The sequence below is a fragment of the Haliotis rubra genome, unplaced genomic scaffold (genome assembly GCF_003918875.1).
Source record: "Haliotis rubra isolate DU_JTF1 unplaced genomic scaffold, ASM391887v1 Scf1148, whole genome shotgun sequence".
NCBI lineage: Eukaryota > Metazoa > Mollusca > Gastropoda > Lepetellida > Haliotidae > Haliotis > Haliotis rubra.
The window spans coordinates 1-18,093 of NW_025765057.1; the positions used below are offsets into that span (position 1 = coordinate 1).

The window sequence follows — 18,093 nt, forward strand, 5'->3', positions numbered from 1 at the left end:
CACACACGTCAGTATTCCTATTTTTTACAAAGGAAACTCCTGGTTGGGAGTATATATTTACTGAATATTCCCACCACATCCTAAAAGAGTGAATGCTTTTTCTATAATCTGCGGCTTTTTTATACAGATCACGAATGACCTTCAATGTTATGGAGGAAATGGCCAATTAACACATATCTGGAGATGTTGAAGGACATAAAACATGGAACACCAGAAAACGCATCCTGGCCTTGCATTTAACCATATAATCCCAAAATATCCCATAACTGATATGACTATTTGAAATCTGTCAAGAAAGTATTGATGCAGTCTTAAAGCGAAATGCATCTGATAAATTGGCAAGGTAACATAATTCGGAGATGCGTACATAAAAGGTGAATGAATGAGTTAAAATGTAACGTCACCTCGGCAGTATTTCAGCCATTAAGGCGTTGTGTAGACAGGTAAGATGCTTGTGTTATATTGCCAAACGTTAACGCCTCAAGGAACAACTTTCAAACTAGGTTATCCGGATGTAATATTTCCCCAGTGATCTACGTATTCTGATTATAATCCAGTGATCCATGACGACAACAATGTGTTTCATTATGAAGCCATGACTTTGTATATTGCTTGTGAAGTATTGTTTTTGTTAGTTTTTTACTTGCTTTTTACATTGTATAGTTTTATCCTAACTTTTGTATAAAAATATTGAATGATTTTCTGTGTTGTGTTCTTGATTTTATGCAGTCGGTTTTCTTGATTTTTTGAGTGAATGAGTGAGTTTGGTTTGACGCCGCTTTTAGCAATATTACAGGAATATGACGGCGGGAACACCGGAAATGGGCTTCACACATTGTACCCATGTGGGGAATCAAAACCGGGTCTTCGGCGTGACCAGGGAACGGTTTAACCACTAGGCTACCCCACCCCCTCTTGATCTATTGAACAGTATTAGTTATTTGTGTGGGCGTCATGATTTCTTCCCGATTATACTGATCATGGCATCACTGATTGATTACCAAACCTTCACTGAAGCCATACAACTGACCATCCCATCGTATCCGTATCTAACACGGGGAATATCTGGATGTGTTTTGCTGTTGTTTAACACCGCACTCCGCAATATTCCAGCTATGTGGCGACGTCTGTACATAATCAAGTCTGGACCAGACAATCCGGTGATCAACAACATGAACATCGATCTACGCAACTGGGATACGATGACATAAGTCAACCAAGTCAGCGAGCTTGACCATCCGGTCCCGCCTCTTACAACAAGCATGGGTTGCTGAAGATCAATTCTAACCCGGATCTTCACGGGTATGCACTGATCATGACACACTGGTGACCAAAACCTTCGTTAAAACCATACATCTGACACACCCTTTGAGACAATCCCATACGTATCTGACACGGCATGTGTGGGTGTGGTTGTGTACTTGTAACAAGCGTCATGTCAGCTTCCTCATGAGTGAGTGAGTGAGTATGGTTTTACGCCGCTTTTAGCAATATTCCAGCAATATTACGGCGGGGGACATCAGAAATGGGCTTCACACACTGTACCCATGTGGGGAATCGAACCCGGGTCTTCAGCGTGACGAGCGGACGCTTTAACCACTAGGCTACCTCACCGCCCCAGCTTCCTCATGAACCCATGGATAAAGTACTCTTGATCCAAATTTAACCATGATAACGATATCTTTACATCACCATCGCGTAACTATTTCTTGGTTTTATTTTTATCCAGCATCAAACAAGGTTGTGTGTTCTCTTTTGTCCGGTAGTGTAGTATATAAACGCTAGTGCATTTCACACACGCCTGAAGGACTATGCGCGTTGCTCGAACAACGGTCCCCCACACTGATCATGTCAGGTATTTCCGGCCTACATTTCTCAGTGTCATGTTTTGGATGGTAAGGATGCACTGTTGGGACGACTGTTGTTCGCCTAGTACGTTCTGATAACGTGTTTTGGCCACATCCAAATATTTGGCAGTTTGGTGTAAGTTGCTAGTATTACGAGACGCATAGGACATAGTGTTTAACATGTGTTGTTCTTGTTTGAAGGGTAAGGCAAGATCACCTTGATGACATCCAAACTGTAGGTGTACATAGTTCGGTCTTTCTTCATCGTTTTTTACATTGCAATGCATTTCTGCGGAGAGTTTCAATATTCTAATATCTAGTCAAATAGCCAAGACCAACGACACATTCCGAGTAATAGGCGATTATACCTCAGTTCTAATTCCATCACAGATACATATTGTTCTATAGTTGGATGAACACAATAGTTAAATTGCATTGCATTGCAAACACACCCTGTGGAGGTGAGGTGAGGTGAAATTGGGTTTGACGTCGTGCTTGAGAATATTTCGCTCATATGACGACGTGCATGCGTGTGTATGTGTATGTGCGGCTGCTTGTACTAGCCCAGACTAAAGCTGGTTTTATAGTGCTAGCCCACTGAGATACCATGCCGCAGTCAAGCATGAATACCCCACTCAGACACATTATACTGACTCCGAGCCGACCAGTCCGTGTTGTACCCATTAATGCCGAGCGCCCGTGTAGAGAGTAAACGCATGCATTGTATACGTTGTATACTGACTGACTGACTGAGTTTGGTTTTACGCCGCTTTTAGCAATATTCCAGCAATATCACGGCGGGGGACACCAGAAATGGGCTTCACTCATTGTACCCATGTGGGGATTCGAACCCGGGTGTTCGGCGCGACGAGCCAACGCTTTAACCACTAGACTACCCCACCGCCCCCGTTGTATACCGTGGTCTTGAATCTGAACGCTACATATGATCACAATAACATTTCACAACTTGCATGAGAGAGACAAGGAAATAATGATTGACCATGACTGTTTGGGGACGGTAGTGTCGTATTTTGGGGACATTCAGGTGATTGGATTGTCTATTGTTAAAGAAACATAATTCATCAATATTCCAGCCATATGTCGGCTGTCTGTAAATAATCGGGTCTGGACCAGACAATCAAGTAATCAAAGTCATGAACATCGATCTGCGCAGCTGGGATGCGATGACATGTGAGCACTTGTCAGGTGAACAATTGTGATTATTGCGGATGTATATTTGATTGGCCGGCGATGTGTTGACGGAATAATACGTCCAGTCGCTGTTCCATTTGGAACCAAATTTATACCGCAAAATTACAATGCCAAACCACATATTGCCAAGGGCCTAGATAGGGAGGAGTGCAGAGAAAGGGACAGCCAGGTGTTCGAGAAGCACGTTTACAAAGTTATTTATTCATTTACCTGTGCTGTGCCGTCTCCATCCGTTCTCGAACACCTGGCTGTCCCTTTCTCTGCGCTCCTCCCTCGTAACAAACAGTGAACTGTGTCAATAGTTTAATGATAGCTTGTTAAACAACTTTTATATTTTAAGGACAAAATTCCGCAAAAACCCCACAGAGTTGGTATGATGTTTTGATTATGATCAGCGTTTCATTGAGTATGTTTTGTTTATTAGTTTTCGAGTTAGATTGCAATTCATCGCTCCGCTTTTAAGCCAAACGGACTATAGCGCTAATATAGTCGTAAGTTAATTTTAATGTATGGCACTTACGACTATCTTAGCGATAAGAGAGCTTCGACAATCTAGGCCAAGGTCATCACCGATCATCTCTCACCCCAGCGCCCCGTGAAGGTCCGGGTTAGATTTGGTCTTCAGTAACCCATGCTTGTCGTAAGAGGTGACTCGCGGGATCGGGTGGTCATCGGTTCCCAATTGCGCAGATCGATGCTCATGCTGTTGATCACTGGATTGTCTGGTCCAGACTCGATTACTTACATACCGCCGTCATATAGCTGGAATATTGCTGAGTGCGGCGTGAAACTAAACTCACTCACTCACCCCAGCTGTGATGGAAGGGCAACCATATGAAATTAATTAACAGTATGCCATGAATGTGTCGTGCAGGTGTTTCCCAACATGGTGGACACACCAGGTATTGACGTCAACAGCAAGCATATGGTGAGTGGACAGAAAGGAAGGATTCCAAACGAATGGGAGACAAAACGACGGCTTGTTGCGTTGAGGTATTCATGTCGTATGGTGGAGGATGGTATATTATGTGAAGAATGTTTGGGCAGGAGACGTCGTTGTTGACGGAAATTCAGCATTTTCGGGATGGCATTCTCCGTCCAATTGTCTTTGCTCATCATGACAACACGAGGCCCCAAACTTCATGAATTGTATAAAACTTCCTTGAGCCAACAACGTCCACGTGCTGCCGTAGTCTGCATTCTCCACAGATACGTTCTACCGGATATCACGGACCGTATGCATAAATCCAGCATACATATGGCAAAGGAACAATGATGTTTTAAATACCCAAAGTATTATTAATATATCTATATCATTGTAATTTATCTGAATATTTTTATCATTTGTTACATTTCTGCATCATTGTCAGTGGTTAGATGAGATACAGGATGAAGCACACGTAAATACACTTAGAGTGTTTGCTTGTTTGATCTTTAACGCCGCACTCAGCAATATTCCAGCAATATGGCGACGGTCTGTAAATAATCGAGTCTGGACCAGACAATCCAGTGATCAACATCATGAGCATCGATCTACACAATTGGGATACCATGACATGTGTCAACCAAGTCAGCGAGTCTGACCACCAGATCCTATTAGTCGCCTCTTACAAACATGGGTAGCTCTAGACAAATTCGTGAGTGCGTTTTTATTCGTGAGTGCGACGTTGCGATACAGATTCTTGTACCGTTGTCACTACAGATTCTTGTACCGTTGTCACTACAGATTCTTGTACCGTTGTCACTACAGATTCTTGTACCGTTGTCACTACAGATTCTTGTACCGTTGTCAAGCATGACAACGGTACAAGAATCTGTAGTGACGACGGTACAAGAATCTGTATCGAAACGTCGCACTCACGAATAAAAAGAAGTTGTTATCCATAAAGTTTGTTCTATATTGTACTTCCCAACTTCCAAAATGCCACTCAAAGCAGCTTCATAACAATATGTTTATCTTAAAGGTCGCATGCAACCAAAAAACCAACATAATTAAAACACAATTATCACTTATTCATGACATATAATATACATTGCTGATTATGAAAAAACATAAAAACAAAATTATAAGCGTACAATCGCAAATCAAAAGTGCAATATTTTGTACTTGGGTTTACTTCCCAAGAAACGAAGCAGCCGGGATACCGAACCCAGTCAGAGCAGGTGGGTGTGCACTCAAGTGTAATGGCTGGTTCATTTGCAGATGCTCTCACGGCTCATTGTGTGCGTATATATATAAACTAATCAACTTTATTCTTAAACACTGTGCTTAAATTTCACTTCGCTGGGGATACTTTCGTCTCACTTTTGTTGGGGTCCTCCATACTTGTTTTCAGGTTTATGGCAGCAGTCTTATGTAAACATGCAAGTTCAGACAACTGATAGGCATCCCGTACACTAAGTCATGTTTGGACACTCCACGAATTCTTTGGTTTGAGATATATTCTAATGTAATTTTTGTGTTTCCAGTTTTTGACATATTACAGCTGAAATAAAATGTTATGGTAATTGCATATTCATTAATAAATTCCATATTCTGTTCTACAAGTTTTATTAAAGAGAAGTAATTTGTGAATCCGATTCCGCTCCATGATACCCTTTCACAATCCACCCAGTAACTGTTGGGAATAAAACCTTCCACCCTTGAATCTGACTTTTGTATTTGATGCCATGTGAGCTGTACAACATGTGCTCTTGAGTGAGGAAGTGTGTGACACCTTGATGCCATGAAGCGGTATTTGATACCTGAACCTATGAATTAAACTTATGAAAGCAGAACCAGCATGTACTATTTTTCAAGTTTTTAGAAATACGCATTTGGTATATCTGACCAAGAACTCACGTGCGTCATACTCGGAGAAAACGAACATCACTGATTGGTAAATCATCCCTTCACAACTGTTCTTACATTTTGATTCTTTTAACGAAAACTAAATCTGTTCTGTCTCCGTCGAATGTGTTCTGCTCTCACCATCTAATTAACTGGCAATTTCACGCAAAACAATAATTAAATACGTATATCTCTGTCGATTTCTCGCGACATCCTGTGATCCGTGAAGATCCCAGTTAGAATTGAGGCGTGAGAGGCGACTAACGGGATCGGGTGGTCAGACTCGCTGACTTGGTTGACACATGTCATCGCATCCCAACTGTGTACATCGATGCTCATGCTGTTAATCACTGGATTGTCTGGTCCAGACTCGATTATTTACAGACCACCACCATATAGCTGGAATATTGCTGAGTGCAGCGCAAAAATAATCTCACTGACTCACTCACTCGCGACATCCTGTCTTCATTTGTCTGTCTACAATATCCGTGCCTGCGTGACAATGAAGCAATCATGATTGAAATCGTAAAGCTAAATAATGAATTTGTTGTAATGTTCAAATGTTGCATTTTACCTTATAACACCATCCAACTTAACGTGTGATTATACAAGTGCCAAAAAGATACAAGGACGGTTTAAAATATATTAAGCTCACATACCATAGCATATTTTAGAAATGTGCTTTTCTTGCAAAAGGACGCTTTAAAAATGTGCAATGTTGTATTATAATTTATTCCTGTTCTGAATACGTTTGTTTTGCATGAAACTGCTCTCCCAAACGCAACCAGTGCATACTGGTCGTGTCGCGAGAATACACCCGGAGATGGTTGATAGCGCACGTGAAATACGTGAAATGAGAGATAGTGTAGAAGTATTTAAGACGGTGGAAAACGACAGACCGGGCGTTTGGGTTTAGACCGATGCAGTAAGTGAGACTGCATTGAATTGGAATGGAATGCTGTGGGGTTTGTTAGCGGTCCTACTTAGACAATTAGCTTTAATCAGACGTTTCAGTCAGAGTTCTTAATTTACTTCACATAGAATCACATTAAGAGAATCACAATTAGTTGCTTTTAAATCATCCAAGATTTATCACTTGTAATCGTTACACTTAGTTCCTTGTTAAGGCCAAGGTAAGTGTTTCAAATTTTAGGTGATTAGTTTCGGTTACATTTTAGACAAGCTCTGCACCTTAATTCCACTGCGCAACATGGTTTTCCAGGTTAGAATTTTTTGTTAGTTAATTTGTATTAGCATTTAGTTACGTTTAGCACAAGGGATAGGAATAGTCACTTTGAATAACTACTGTGAAATAGTTATTCATTGTATGGGAGTCGGTCAACTGCTAGGGACATGAAAGAGGTCGCTCCTTCTGTAATAAGCCGTGAATAGCCAGACTTAAGCATCAGAAGTGCCAAAGTCAGCTTTAACTAAAGAAAAGAACAAGTTGTTGACTATAGTGGAGATTGAGACTCCAGATCGTAAAACAATCGGGTGTCGTTGATCAGGTAAGTTCTCTGCAGAGCAAAGCTGTAGGCGGCATAGTTGATTGCAGTGCAGCAATTACTGTACAACATAGTTGATTGCAGTGCAGCAATTACTGTACAACATAGCTGATTGCAGTGCAGCAATTACTGTACAACATAGTTGATTGCAGTGCAGCAATTACTGTACAGCATAGTTGATTGCAGTGCAGCAATTACTGTACAGCATAGTTGATTGCAGTGCAGCAATTACTGTACAGCATAGTTGATTGCAGTGCAGCAATTACTGTACAGCATAGCTGATTGCAGTGCAGCAATTACTGTACAACATAGTTGATTGCAGTGCAGCAATTACTGTACAACATAGCTGATTGCAGTGCAGCAATTACTGTACAACATAGCTGATTGCAGTGCAGCAATTACTGTACAACAGAGTTGATTGCAGTGCAGCAATTACTGTACAACATAGTTGATTGCAGTGCAGCAATTACTGTACAACATAGTTGATTGCAGTGCAGCAATTACTGTACAACATAGTTGATTGCAGTGCAGCAATTACTGTACAACATAGCTGATTGCAGTGCAGCAATTACTGTACAACATAGTCGCTTGTTGTATATAAGCAGGGTAAGACTTTGATTAGCAACTGCCGTATGTCCTGGACTATTCCTAAACGGGAACTAAATACCATTGTATCACTGCAGTGGTATAAGGGTTTTAATGGTTAAATAGTTCCATTAAATTTCGTGAGTTCGTGTATGTACAGTGAAACTTGGAGTTTACTGATTTACATGAACTTGATGGATTTTGTTGACTTATTTGGGGGACTTGCATTGTTTAACAATCTGATATCCCTATTTACCAAGATTCTGTCCTCTCCATCGGGAGACAGTTGGGAATCAAAGTTGTTAAAGCGTTGGCTTGTCACACCGAAGATCCGGGTTCGATTCTCTATATTGCTAAAATGTGTGAAGCCATTTCTCCATGGATGAGGGTTTAGCCCCAGACGGTGAAAAATAATGAAAACGATTGTTTAGAATAATTTAGAGATGAGACCGAATTTCTTATCTCTACATTAAATGTAGATGGATCACAGGAGTTCATATATGAACATATCACAACTCCACCGACTTCTAACCTTTCTCCCTGGGGAAAAGCAAACTACTAAGAGCAACAATTGACAATCATCATCATCATAACCGTTTTATTCAGATTACTTATGGGGTGCCGTTATGATCCGACTTGGAACTGGAGGTAAAAAACAAGACTTGTGATTTGTTCATGAATATTATCTTTTAAATGTTCCTTACTTTAAACAGGCGTTATCCTTAAGCCGAATAATTAGCATAGGGCTAAAGTTAAATGTTCCTTACTTTAAACAGGCGTTGTCCTTAAGCCGAATAATTAGCATAGGGCTAAAGTTAAATGTTCCTTACTTTAAAACAGGCGTTGTCCTTAAGCCGAATAATTAGCATAGGGCTAAAGTTAAATGTTCCTTACTTTAAACAGGCGTTGTCCTTAAGCCGAATAATTAGCATAGGGCTAAAGTTAAATGTTCCTTACTTTAAACAGGCGTTGTCCTTAAGCCGAATAATTAGCATAGGGCTAAAGTTAAATGTTCCTTACTTTAAACAGGCGTTGTCCTTAAGCCGAATAATTAGCATAGGGCTACAGTTAAATGTTCGTTTACAATCTATATGTAATAACTGCAGAGAATATGCATGATTTTATAAAAGTGAATGGTAGTACCTATTGTCTGGGGGCCTGCATATACCCAGAACAATTTTCTTAATCACTCAGTGGTGTTTGGTCGCTCTACAAATATAAATGACGGGCATTCAACATTGTAAGCATCCGGAACATTCGGGTCAACACTGTCGCATAACCCGGTACTTTCAAACTGTACAAATATGCAGATTTTCAAATTTAACAATGAAACATTTTCAACTCAGAAACTCACATGTATGTCCAACTATCTTTGTTTCTGTTTTCTGCCATAGCAAACTGTCCTGGTGAAAACACGGAGGCCTTCTGTCATGTGACCAGATGCCGATTTGATTTAAAAATATCAAAGTTCAGGCAGCAGCCTAGGGTTTGAACCCTTCACCTCTGTATTGGTGAAGCTTAACTTGACGGCCCCATTGAATAATCTCTTGTATAAGAGGCACTTGCAGAGGTGTGTTCGTATGTTTGCAATATTTTAATCAACTCACTTTTTCTACTTGTTATGCAAATCGTAGTCTAGTTCATGAACTTCAGAAGTAGGCACTTGAATAACCAATTTTATATATTGGTGTAATAGAAACGGTAACATCAATGGCGGCGGCGGCATTATATCCGGACATGTCTATCTTTGCACAACGTCGCAAATGTGCATGTTATACGTTGTTAGAAGTGCACTGGAAAGGCCTTTCAAATACATTATATATAGATGTCAAGGATCCAACAGATATAGAAATAATTACCGAACGAAACATGCGCTGATAGCGTCGGCGACGAACACCAGATGCAGCATTATGTACAGACGTTTGCAGCTTTGCAAAATGTCGCACATGTAAGTGTTATACGTTGTTAGAAACAAATTTGAAAGGGCTTTCATATGCGTTATAGATATTTAAGTCGAACCATGGATATAGAAATTATAGATGAGAAAAGACCTTTTTAAACGGTATATATAAATAATCGTATAAATGAATGATAAATATTACGAAATACACGTACGTCTACATATCAAATAAGTTGTACAATGGTGATTTTGGTTCGTCGGAACCAACCCAAAGAAACATTAAAGAGCTATTCATATTAACCAGCACTCACCACGTGGAGGTTGCTCTTTAAGAGTGCCATTTTCATTTTCCTGCACAATTCCCACAACAGTAAGTTCGAACAGCGAACCCCTTTACTACTGTTGCATAAACCTAATGGGTCAAAACTGACATTAGGTTATGGAATTACAGGTTATATCCTATTACTTCTATCATATAGTTGATCATGTTTCCCTGTTACTTTTACCTTTCCCTTCCCCCTACCTTCCACTATCCACCTAATTGGGCTTGATGAGTTTTCCTTTGCCTTTACTTTTGTCTTTTCTTTGCCCCCCCCTACCTTCAGGGGTTGGGGCTGGGTGGAGGAATCTGTTGGAATTGACGTCGAGACAGGTTCCTGAACGTGTGATTTACTAGCTGCTTGCTTGATGACACCCTCTACAAATGCATTCACTAGCAGCCTGTAAGGGTGTTTTTTAAGCATAGTTTTTACGTACTGTTTTTTGGCCATGAGCAAGATAGTCACTGGCCATCTTACGTTTTGCAGCATCATTAGGATGCTGCCTTGCCACTTCAGTCTCCAAAGCTTTTCGAACATCCGTGGCTGTAAATGTCCTACGTTTATTTCCCTCGTTGGTTTTAAAGAAACCTCTTGAGCTCGGGAAGCGGGCCAACTCGAGGGACATGTTTTCCACTTCGGTACCGTCCACTTTTCAGAAGAAAGGCGACTTTTCCAGCTGGACATCTTCAGGCATGTCACCACGTAAATACCGGCGGTAATCCCTGAACATATTGTACTCCTTTGCACAAGGTTATGCTGACCAGGAAGCTCGTGTACGTCTTGTGGGCCATGAAAGAAATCTGGTACCTGCAGGCAACAGATCGTGCCTTATCAAAGTCAGCCAACTTCATACAGGATGCCACTGAGATCTTTGGGAATGACCAAGTTGAATTATCCCACAAGACAGGTACCGCATCACCAGGCGCTGATCATCATCGGATTATCGATCTGCCTTGGCCCGATCCAGGATGTCCCTCACATCCTGTCTGGTTGCGGGATCCGTGTACCCCTTCCGAGCAACGGAAATGGGCGGCGGTTGTCTGGTTTCATCTCTGAATTCTGCAACAGACTTATAGGCTTCTTCGCGTTTATATTGTCTACTTACACCTGTATATGAACAATGTGTAGCGCTTGTACACCTACGCAAATTATCGAAAACCCTGGGTGACATTTTAACATATGTTTGACAGTAGGTGAGAAAGGATTTGACTGCTGACATGTAATTTTTAATGCTACCTGCAGAAACCCCGTTTTGCGAAAGTACCAAGTTAAAATGATGTATTTCATCTACGTGCTCAAATATATCAAAATTGATACAAGCCATATTACTATTTGGGAATGCATGTTTTTGGATATTATAGAAAAACTTAGAAACGCGGCGACATGTCACCAGCATAACGCCTTGCTTTTTTTAAGAATATTGGTTAAATATTGCTTCAACCCTGAAAGTGTGGGTTCACTCTCAGGGAAGCTATCATATAAGCCAGTGTTAGATTAGCCCTGACTGAGTTGTTTGTAATTATACAGAGTACCACTTCTGGTCGACCCATTTTAAACCAGTACTGGTACTCGGCATTGGATTATTATTTGAAGGCGAGGCTACAGGTGCGTCCTCTCCTTGTATTGTATGACCAAAGTGTTTTAGTACCCTGATGTACTCAGGGATTTGGGTTTTGTTGATGGTGTATGTGCTACAAAATGCCAATAGAGCCGACATGGATACAAGCTGAGTAGCGGTATAGGACTCACTTTGGCGGCGATTTTGGGCATGTATGGCGTTTATAGCAGCAATAGAACTGTTAGGAGAATAGTTTTTAAATGCGCAACGCCTTTGTAGTATGTTTTGCACTTAAACCACTGATACTTTTGTGGAAGGCATATTGGCACAAATTCACTGTACTATGTTTCTGGGAGCTACCGAAAAGGGCCTGGATGTCAGTTTTGTACTTGGATATTTTATCATATTATACCGTATTTATGCTATGTATTAGTTTGATATATTGAGCAGCGTAGATGACTTGTTAAAGGATGGGAATGCTACATTATCTCGGTGCGCCCTAGTGGCTGCAATAGTTGTATGCTCCCCCAGGGAGTTGAGATTGACAATACGATGTTCCGTTGAGATTGACATCCAGTGAACGAGGGAAAAAACTAAGCGCCTTTGAGCAGCTTAACTGAGCTGGATATCAGCGCTATACAAATGTTAGTATGGATTGATGGATTAAAAACAAGCAAAAGGTAATAAAAGTAAAGTTCACTTGCCAATAGGGATCGTCAACGCCGACTGGTAATCATCCACTAAGAGACTCGGTCTGTGATGATGATATTGTGAGCATTCACTTATATTACCACGTCCCAGACAGATAGCCAATGGAATGATTTAGATGAAGCTCACTGTCATGTGACCAAGTCGGATGTTTTTAAGGGTGAGGAGGAAATTGTGAATTGCCCATCTCCATTCTATGCATGACGTCCATTTGGAGGGGCTAGGACATGCCAAAAGGTGTGAATTGCCCATGCCAAAGAAAAAACAAGCATTCTATGCACAAGGTTGAAATCACAAAGCTGCTTATCAAAAGGAGATGGCCCAGGCAAAGAGATATTAACCAAACGTGAGCAAAACAGGTGACGAAATTAAATTTGCTGATTAGTGGTACATCTCCGGCAATTACCTGCCACGCCTCAGACTAAGCAGATAACACAGCAGAGTGATATACAGCTAATGAAGTGATAATTGGATTTACAGGAAGCTAGAGATGTGCATGTATATACAACCAATCCATGAGGACAGATTTAACAGACGTTATAAAAACAATGATACGTAGATGTGATATATAGAATGTGATATACAGCTAATTAAGTGACAATAGAGGCGGCTTTTGTGATACATTATTATAGCTGGCCTATAATAGGCCGAACGGAATATTATCGATCGGTAGGTTCCCCCAACCTGTGTAAACTTGAGATGTCAAAGAGCATGCAAGAAGTGAGTAAGTTCCTTCTGCACAAAGTAGTATGGTGACAGCACATTTCCGAGGTGACGCAACCTCGAAAATATGAAGCCACACTGACGTCATACACTTATGACGTCACGACCTACAAACGAAGGTAGTGACGTCACTTGATGGTGACGCAACCGCGAAAATATACTGCCACACTGACGTCACGACCTACAACGACGGTATTGACGTCACGTGGTCATTGAATCGTCACAAATAGGGGAATGGTCATCTAGTACGTGTGCGTGCAAGTACGTGTGTGTGTGTGCGTGTGTGTGCGCGCGCGCACACGTGTGACATAATGCTCACTTCTACCTTTCCGCACTCCCACAATTCGCGAATCAGCACCAACTAAATCAAAAAAATTTAATACAGGTATATACAACATATAACACTATATATATATATATATACAATTTGGTCATGCATTTCACAAAATTAGTCTGCCTCTGCGGTTGCGCACACGGATACAGCGAGTAGGTGTCTCGCCGTTCCTGTGTACTTCCGCAGCCACTGTCACTGTATTGTCTGAGGGGCGACGGTTATGTGAGGCCTCAAAATTAGCGAAAATCCCTTCATCGTTGTCGTCGTCGTCGTCGTCCAACGACAGCCGCTGGGCATGTTCTCCTTCCTCTTCATCGTCGTCGATGAAGAGGGGGGAGTGTACCGATGTCGGACGGTCGGGCAAAGGGGAGGGCTCCATCTTCCTCGTCTTCTTCCACCTCTGTTGGCATGCTCCTCACAATAGGGGTAGCCACCCCCAAGGTCCCACCCCTTTCACCCCCATCCACACTACGAGACAGTCCGGCAATGTTTCTGTATTGTAAGCTCGACATTACCTACCCCGTAGTCTGTGTGGCAGCATCAGCTGTCTTCACTACACATTTGGCACACCTCTCTACGGGAATCACCATCACATCCTCGTTGGCCCAGTCATCTGTCGTAGGTGTTGGTTCAGTCTTGACCTTCTTAGAGGTGGGGGTGACATCACCCGTGCATGACCGGGCATAGTGGCCACTCCCTCCACACTTGTAGCATGTGGCCGTCGGACATTGGGGGGACCAGTGACCAGACATGGGGTAATTGTAATTTGTAATTGTAATTGAATGTAATTAATTACAAAAATCTATGTAATTGCATGTAATTTGTAATTGAATGTTCAAAATGTAATTTGTAATTGTAATTTAATTAATTAATATCTCAATGTAATTGAAGTTTTCAATTACTTTTTCAATTACATCAAATTACATTTCACTTTTTCTTATTTTGGTGGTCACCAGGCAACCTATGCAATTATATTCTGTACAATAAGGAAGATAAACTTGTGTTTGGATTAGATGCTTGTTGCCAGTATATACTCTAGCAGGTGTTAAGTTTTGAAAGAGATTTGAATGTCTAAGCCTTTGAAGTTTTAGAACAAGACATTGTTTTGACAGCAGTTTGTATATCGAGGTATCCGCACTGGCTTTGAACATTAGATAAACACCCTTTGTTATTTTGAGCTGTTAACTGCACTCATTGTCACACAAATGACCCTGTTATATTCCAAGCTTGGATCACAGGCATTTGCTACACTAATTTTATTAGTTAAACATCATTATAGTTTCTGCTGGTGGTTTGTCACAGAGTTGAGTTTTCCCTTTAAACAGTTTACCATGTCAAGTAAACAGAGTGTAGTTAGGGAGGCTTTCGAATTTCCTGTTGATGGTATCCCTTCTCAGACTTTTAAAGCCAAGTGCAAGACATGTGGTTCTTTCATATCTGGATCCCTTAAAGCTACTTCCAACTTCCTGACTCATCTGCAGGTAAGTGCTTTGCTATTATTTTAATTTCACAATTCATGTGCAATTTCTATAAATCTAAAATGTTCTAATAAACACTTCTTCCATCATTTACATGAGAAATGTATGCAAAAGGCAATAGAAAATATTAAACATCAGTCACATAGCTAGATTTTACTTGGTTCAAACTTGTCTGAAATAAATTCCTGATCAATATTTAGATATAAAACAACTGCTGTTAACTCAAGCCATGTGAATGGCATGTAACTATCACCATCTGCACATTTGTGAAACAAAGGGAATCAGTAACGCATGACTGAATGTAGGTTAGTATTTGAGGAAATGGGGGATTAACTGTACTATTTGTCAAGTTCCAATCAAAATGGCCTCTTTGTTTATTTCTCATGATATATGCTATTCAAAATCTTACTGAACTGTAGTCCTATTTTTATAATCATGAAATGTAATAAGCGATAAATCTAAGTTAACAAATCCTTTAGTATACGTCAATGTGGCTTATGTCAGACAGAGAGACCGGCATATTTTATATTGTTATGTAGGCCTGTAATGATGAGTCATGATACAGTATACCTGCAACACGTGATGACAGAGGTGTGTATTTGATATTAAGCCCAAAGAAATATGCAAAACAAAAACCTGGTCAAATAGTGTACATTGTAGATATAATCTAATATTTCAACTTAAGCATTTTGCAATGTTACTTCATGCTGTTACTCATGTTTCTTATAATGATGTGTTTCAGAGACGGCATGCACATGTCCTGACTGGCCTGAAGGACAAGAAGGGGAAGCTGACTGATGAACAACCCAGCTTGGACACCTTCGTGGAGACAGAACAGAAGAAGTTTTCTTCAAGTGACAGCCGACAACAGAAGATCACAGACAGTCTCACGATGTTCATCGATCGATCTCTCATGCCACTGTCCATTGTAGAAAACTCCTACTTTAGAGACCTCCTTCACTGCATGGAACCAAGGTTTGTCATTCCATCTCGGAAACATTTAACTTCAAGTCTCATCACCAAGAAATGTGAAGAAATAATTCTAGCCATGAAACAGGACTTTGAGAAAACTGAGAGTGTGTGTGTGACAATTGATCTGTGGTCAAGTCGACAAATGAGAGGATTCATAGGAATAACTGGACACTACATCAGTTACTGGCACTTGGAGTCCGTCACACACGGGTGTAAGCAGTTTACAGGCCGACACACAGCTGAGAATATCCTACAGCATTATGAAGAAACAATTGCTACCTTCAACCTAAGCAGTAAGATTACAAACATTGTAACGGACAATGCTAGCAACATGAAGAAAGCCTTCAGAGTCGACCTGCCAGGTTTTGTGGAAGGAAGTCGAGATGAAAGAGACCAGGAGGAAGATGAGAGCGACAGTGAAGAAGAAAGCATGTCAGAAGACAAGGTGGACACATCAAATGCTTATGACTACATTCCAGAGCATCAGAGCTGCTTCGCCCATACCTTATAGCTGACTGTACACGATGGACTCAGAGAAGGTGGGCAGATCAACAAAATCATTGCCAAGGCATCTAATATTGTGTCCCATGTGAGGAGATCAATTCTTGCCTCTGAGATCCTTGCGGATGAAAGAAAATTCCAAAATTCAACACAGACAAGATGGAATTCACAGTTACGGATGATAAAATCCATCCTGGATGTCCCAGAGGAGAAACTAGAAAAAGTACATGCCTCAAAGTCTCAAGAAATATGAGAGAAACATTTTTGGCTGACATTGCCGACATTCTGACACCATTTGCAGAGGCCACAGATCTTGTGCAGGGACAGAACATTGTTACAGCGAGAGTCTTGTTGTGCCATGTGTGAAAGGATTAAAATCTCAGACTGAAAGTATGACATCAAAATACAACTACAAGTTGGTTGCCGCCTTAAGAGCTTCTGTCATCAAGAGACTTTCCCCTTACGAATCAAACAATGGGTATGTGATGGCTACCACCCTAGACCCAAGGTTCAAGTTGAACTGGTGCAGTAGTCAAGAGGAAACCAAAAGAGTCACAAATAGACTGATTTCAAAAGTACAGACTTCATCTCCTAGAACCGTCTCCAATGAAGAAGCTGATATGCAGTCACCACCAAGAAGAGAGCCAAACTGTTCAGCTACATGAAGAGCCAACCAATAGTCAGGCCATCAGTGCCTGCAGAGCAGGAGGTCAAGGAATATCTGGACAGCCAACCAGCGAGGAAGACTGCAACCCCCTGCATTTTTGGAAGGAGCAGAAGAATGTGTTCCCTATCCTTAGCGAACCTGCCAAGAAATACCTGGCTATACCTGCATCGTCAGCACCAGTTGAGAGGCTATTCAGTGTTGCAGGGAAGACATTCAGGCCTGAGAGATGCAGGCTGAACAGCACAACCTTTCAGACATTGATGATGATCAAGTCCAATGGACATATCCTGAAGAAAATCTGTGTCAAGCCTAACTAATGACAATGGACACAATGGACACATGAATAAAACCCAACCTAGAATGAAACCTGTTTTATGTTTATCTAACACACAATCCTAATTTTGCATTTCACTTTTTGGTGACAAAAGTGTGAATTGGATTTAGTGACCACTGCTTGCAAACATCTATATCTTGTTCATTAAAGAAATACAGAAATATATCTGTTTTGTTGTGTGTGTTTTATCAAAAAGTAATTTGTAATTGTAATTAATTACATTGGTAATGTAATTGTAATTTAATTAATTACATTTTGATTTAATGTGTAATTGTAATTGTAATTGTAATTGAGGAAAATCAAAGTAATTGTAATTTAATTAATTACATTTCAAAGTAATTGAACCCATGTCTGCCAGTGACCAGAGTCCCCACACCTATAACAACGACCATAAGAAGGAGTAGTCGGTGTAGGAGTCGTGGCAGTCGTGGACGTCGCGGAAGGTGGGGTGGTCATTACAGAGGAGGAGGCCATGTTAAAGGACAGGCAGGTCCTCCTGTAATGGCCACTCTGTTGGCAAACGGTGCACGGCATGGGGCAATATTTTCCCCAGTGCCCCTGTCCCCCACACCTATTTCCACACACCGCCAATGGACAGTTCTTAAACACATGATCATTC

At 41.0% G+C, this 18,093-nt stretch overlaps 2 protein-coding genes across 2 annotated transcripts; both read left to right on the top strand.

The window, feature by feature from the left end:
• Positions 1 to 14,853: 14,853 nt before the first annotated feature.
• LOC124254076 (E3 SUMO-protein ligase ZBED1-like) lies at positions 14,854 to 16,483 on the top strand. The gene is made up of 2 exons (XM_046687923.1): positions 14,854 to 15,003; positions 15,743 to 16,483. The coding sequence occupies exons 1-2, from the start codon at positions 14,854 to 14,856 to the stop codon at positions 16,481 to 16,483; spliced, it is 891 nt and encodes a 296-aa protein (XP_046543879.1).
• Positions 16,484 to 17,079: 596 nt separating this feature from the next.
• On the top strand, positions 17,080 to 17,457 carry LOC124254079 (zinc finger BED domain-containing protein 4-like). Its single transcript, XM_046687940.1, has one exon. The coding sequence runs from the start codon at positions 17,080 to 17,082 to the stop codon at positions 17,455 to 17,457; it is 378 nt and encodes a 125-aa protein (XP_046543896.1).
• Positions 17,458 to 18,093: the final 636 nt, after the last annotated feature.

Excerpts from the sequence above, each read along its gene's own strand:
- LOC124254076 (XM_046687923.1), top strand. The coding sequence starts at position 14,854 with ATGTCAAGTAAACAGAGTGTAGTTAGGGAGGCTTTCGAATTTCCTGTT. Across the intron at positions 15,004-15,742 it reads ACTTCCTGACTCATCTGCAG|AGACGGCATGCACATGTCCT; the intron begins GTAAGTGCTTTG and ends GATGTGTTTCAG.
- LOC124254079 (XM_046687940.1), top strand. The coding sequence starts at position 17,080 with ATGAAGAAGCTGATATGCAGTCACCACCAAGAAGAGAGCCAAACTGTT.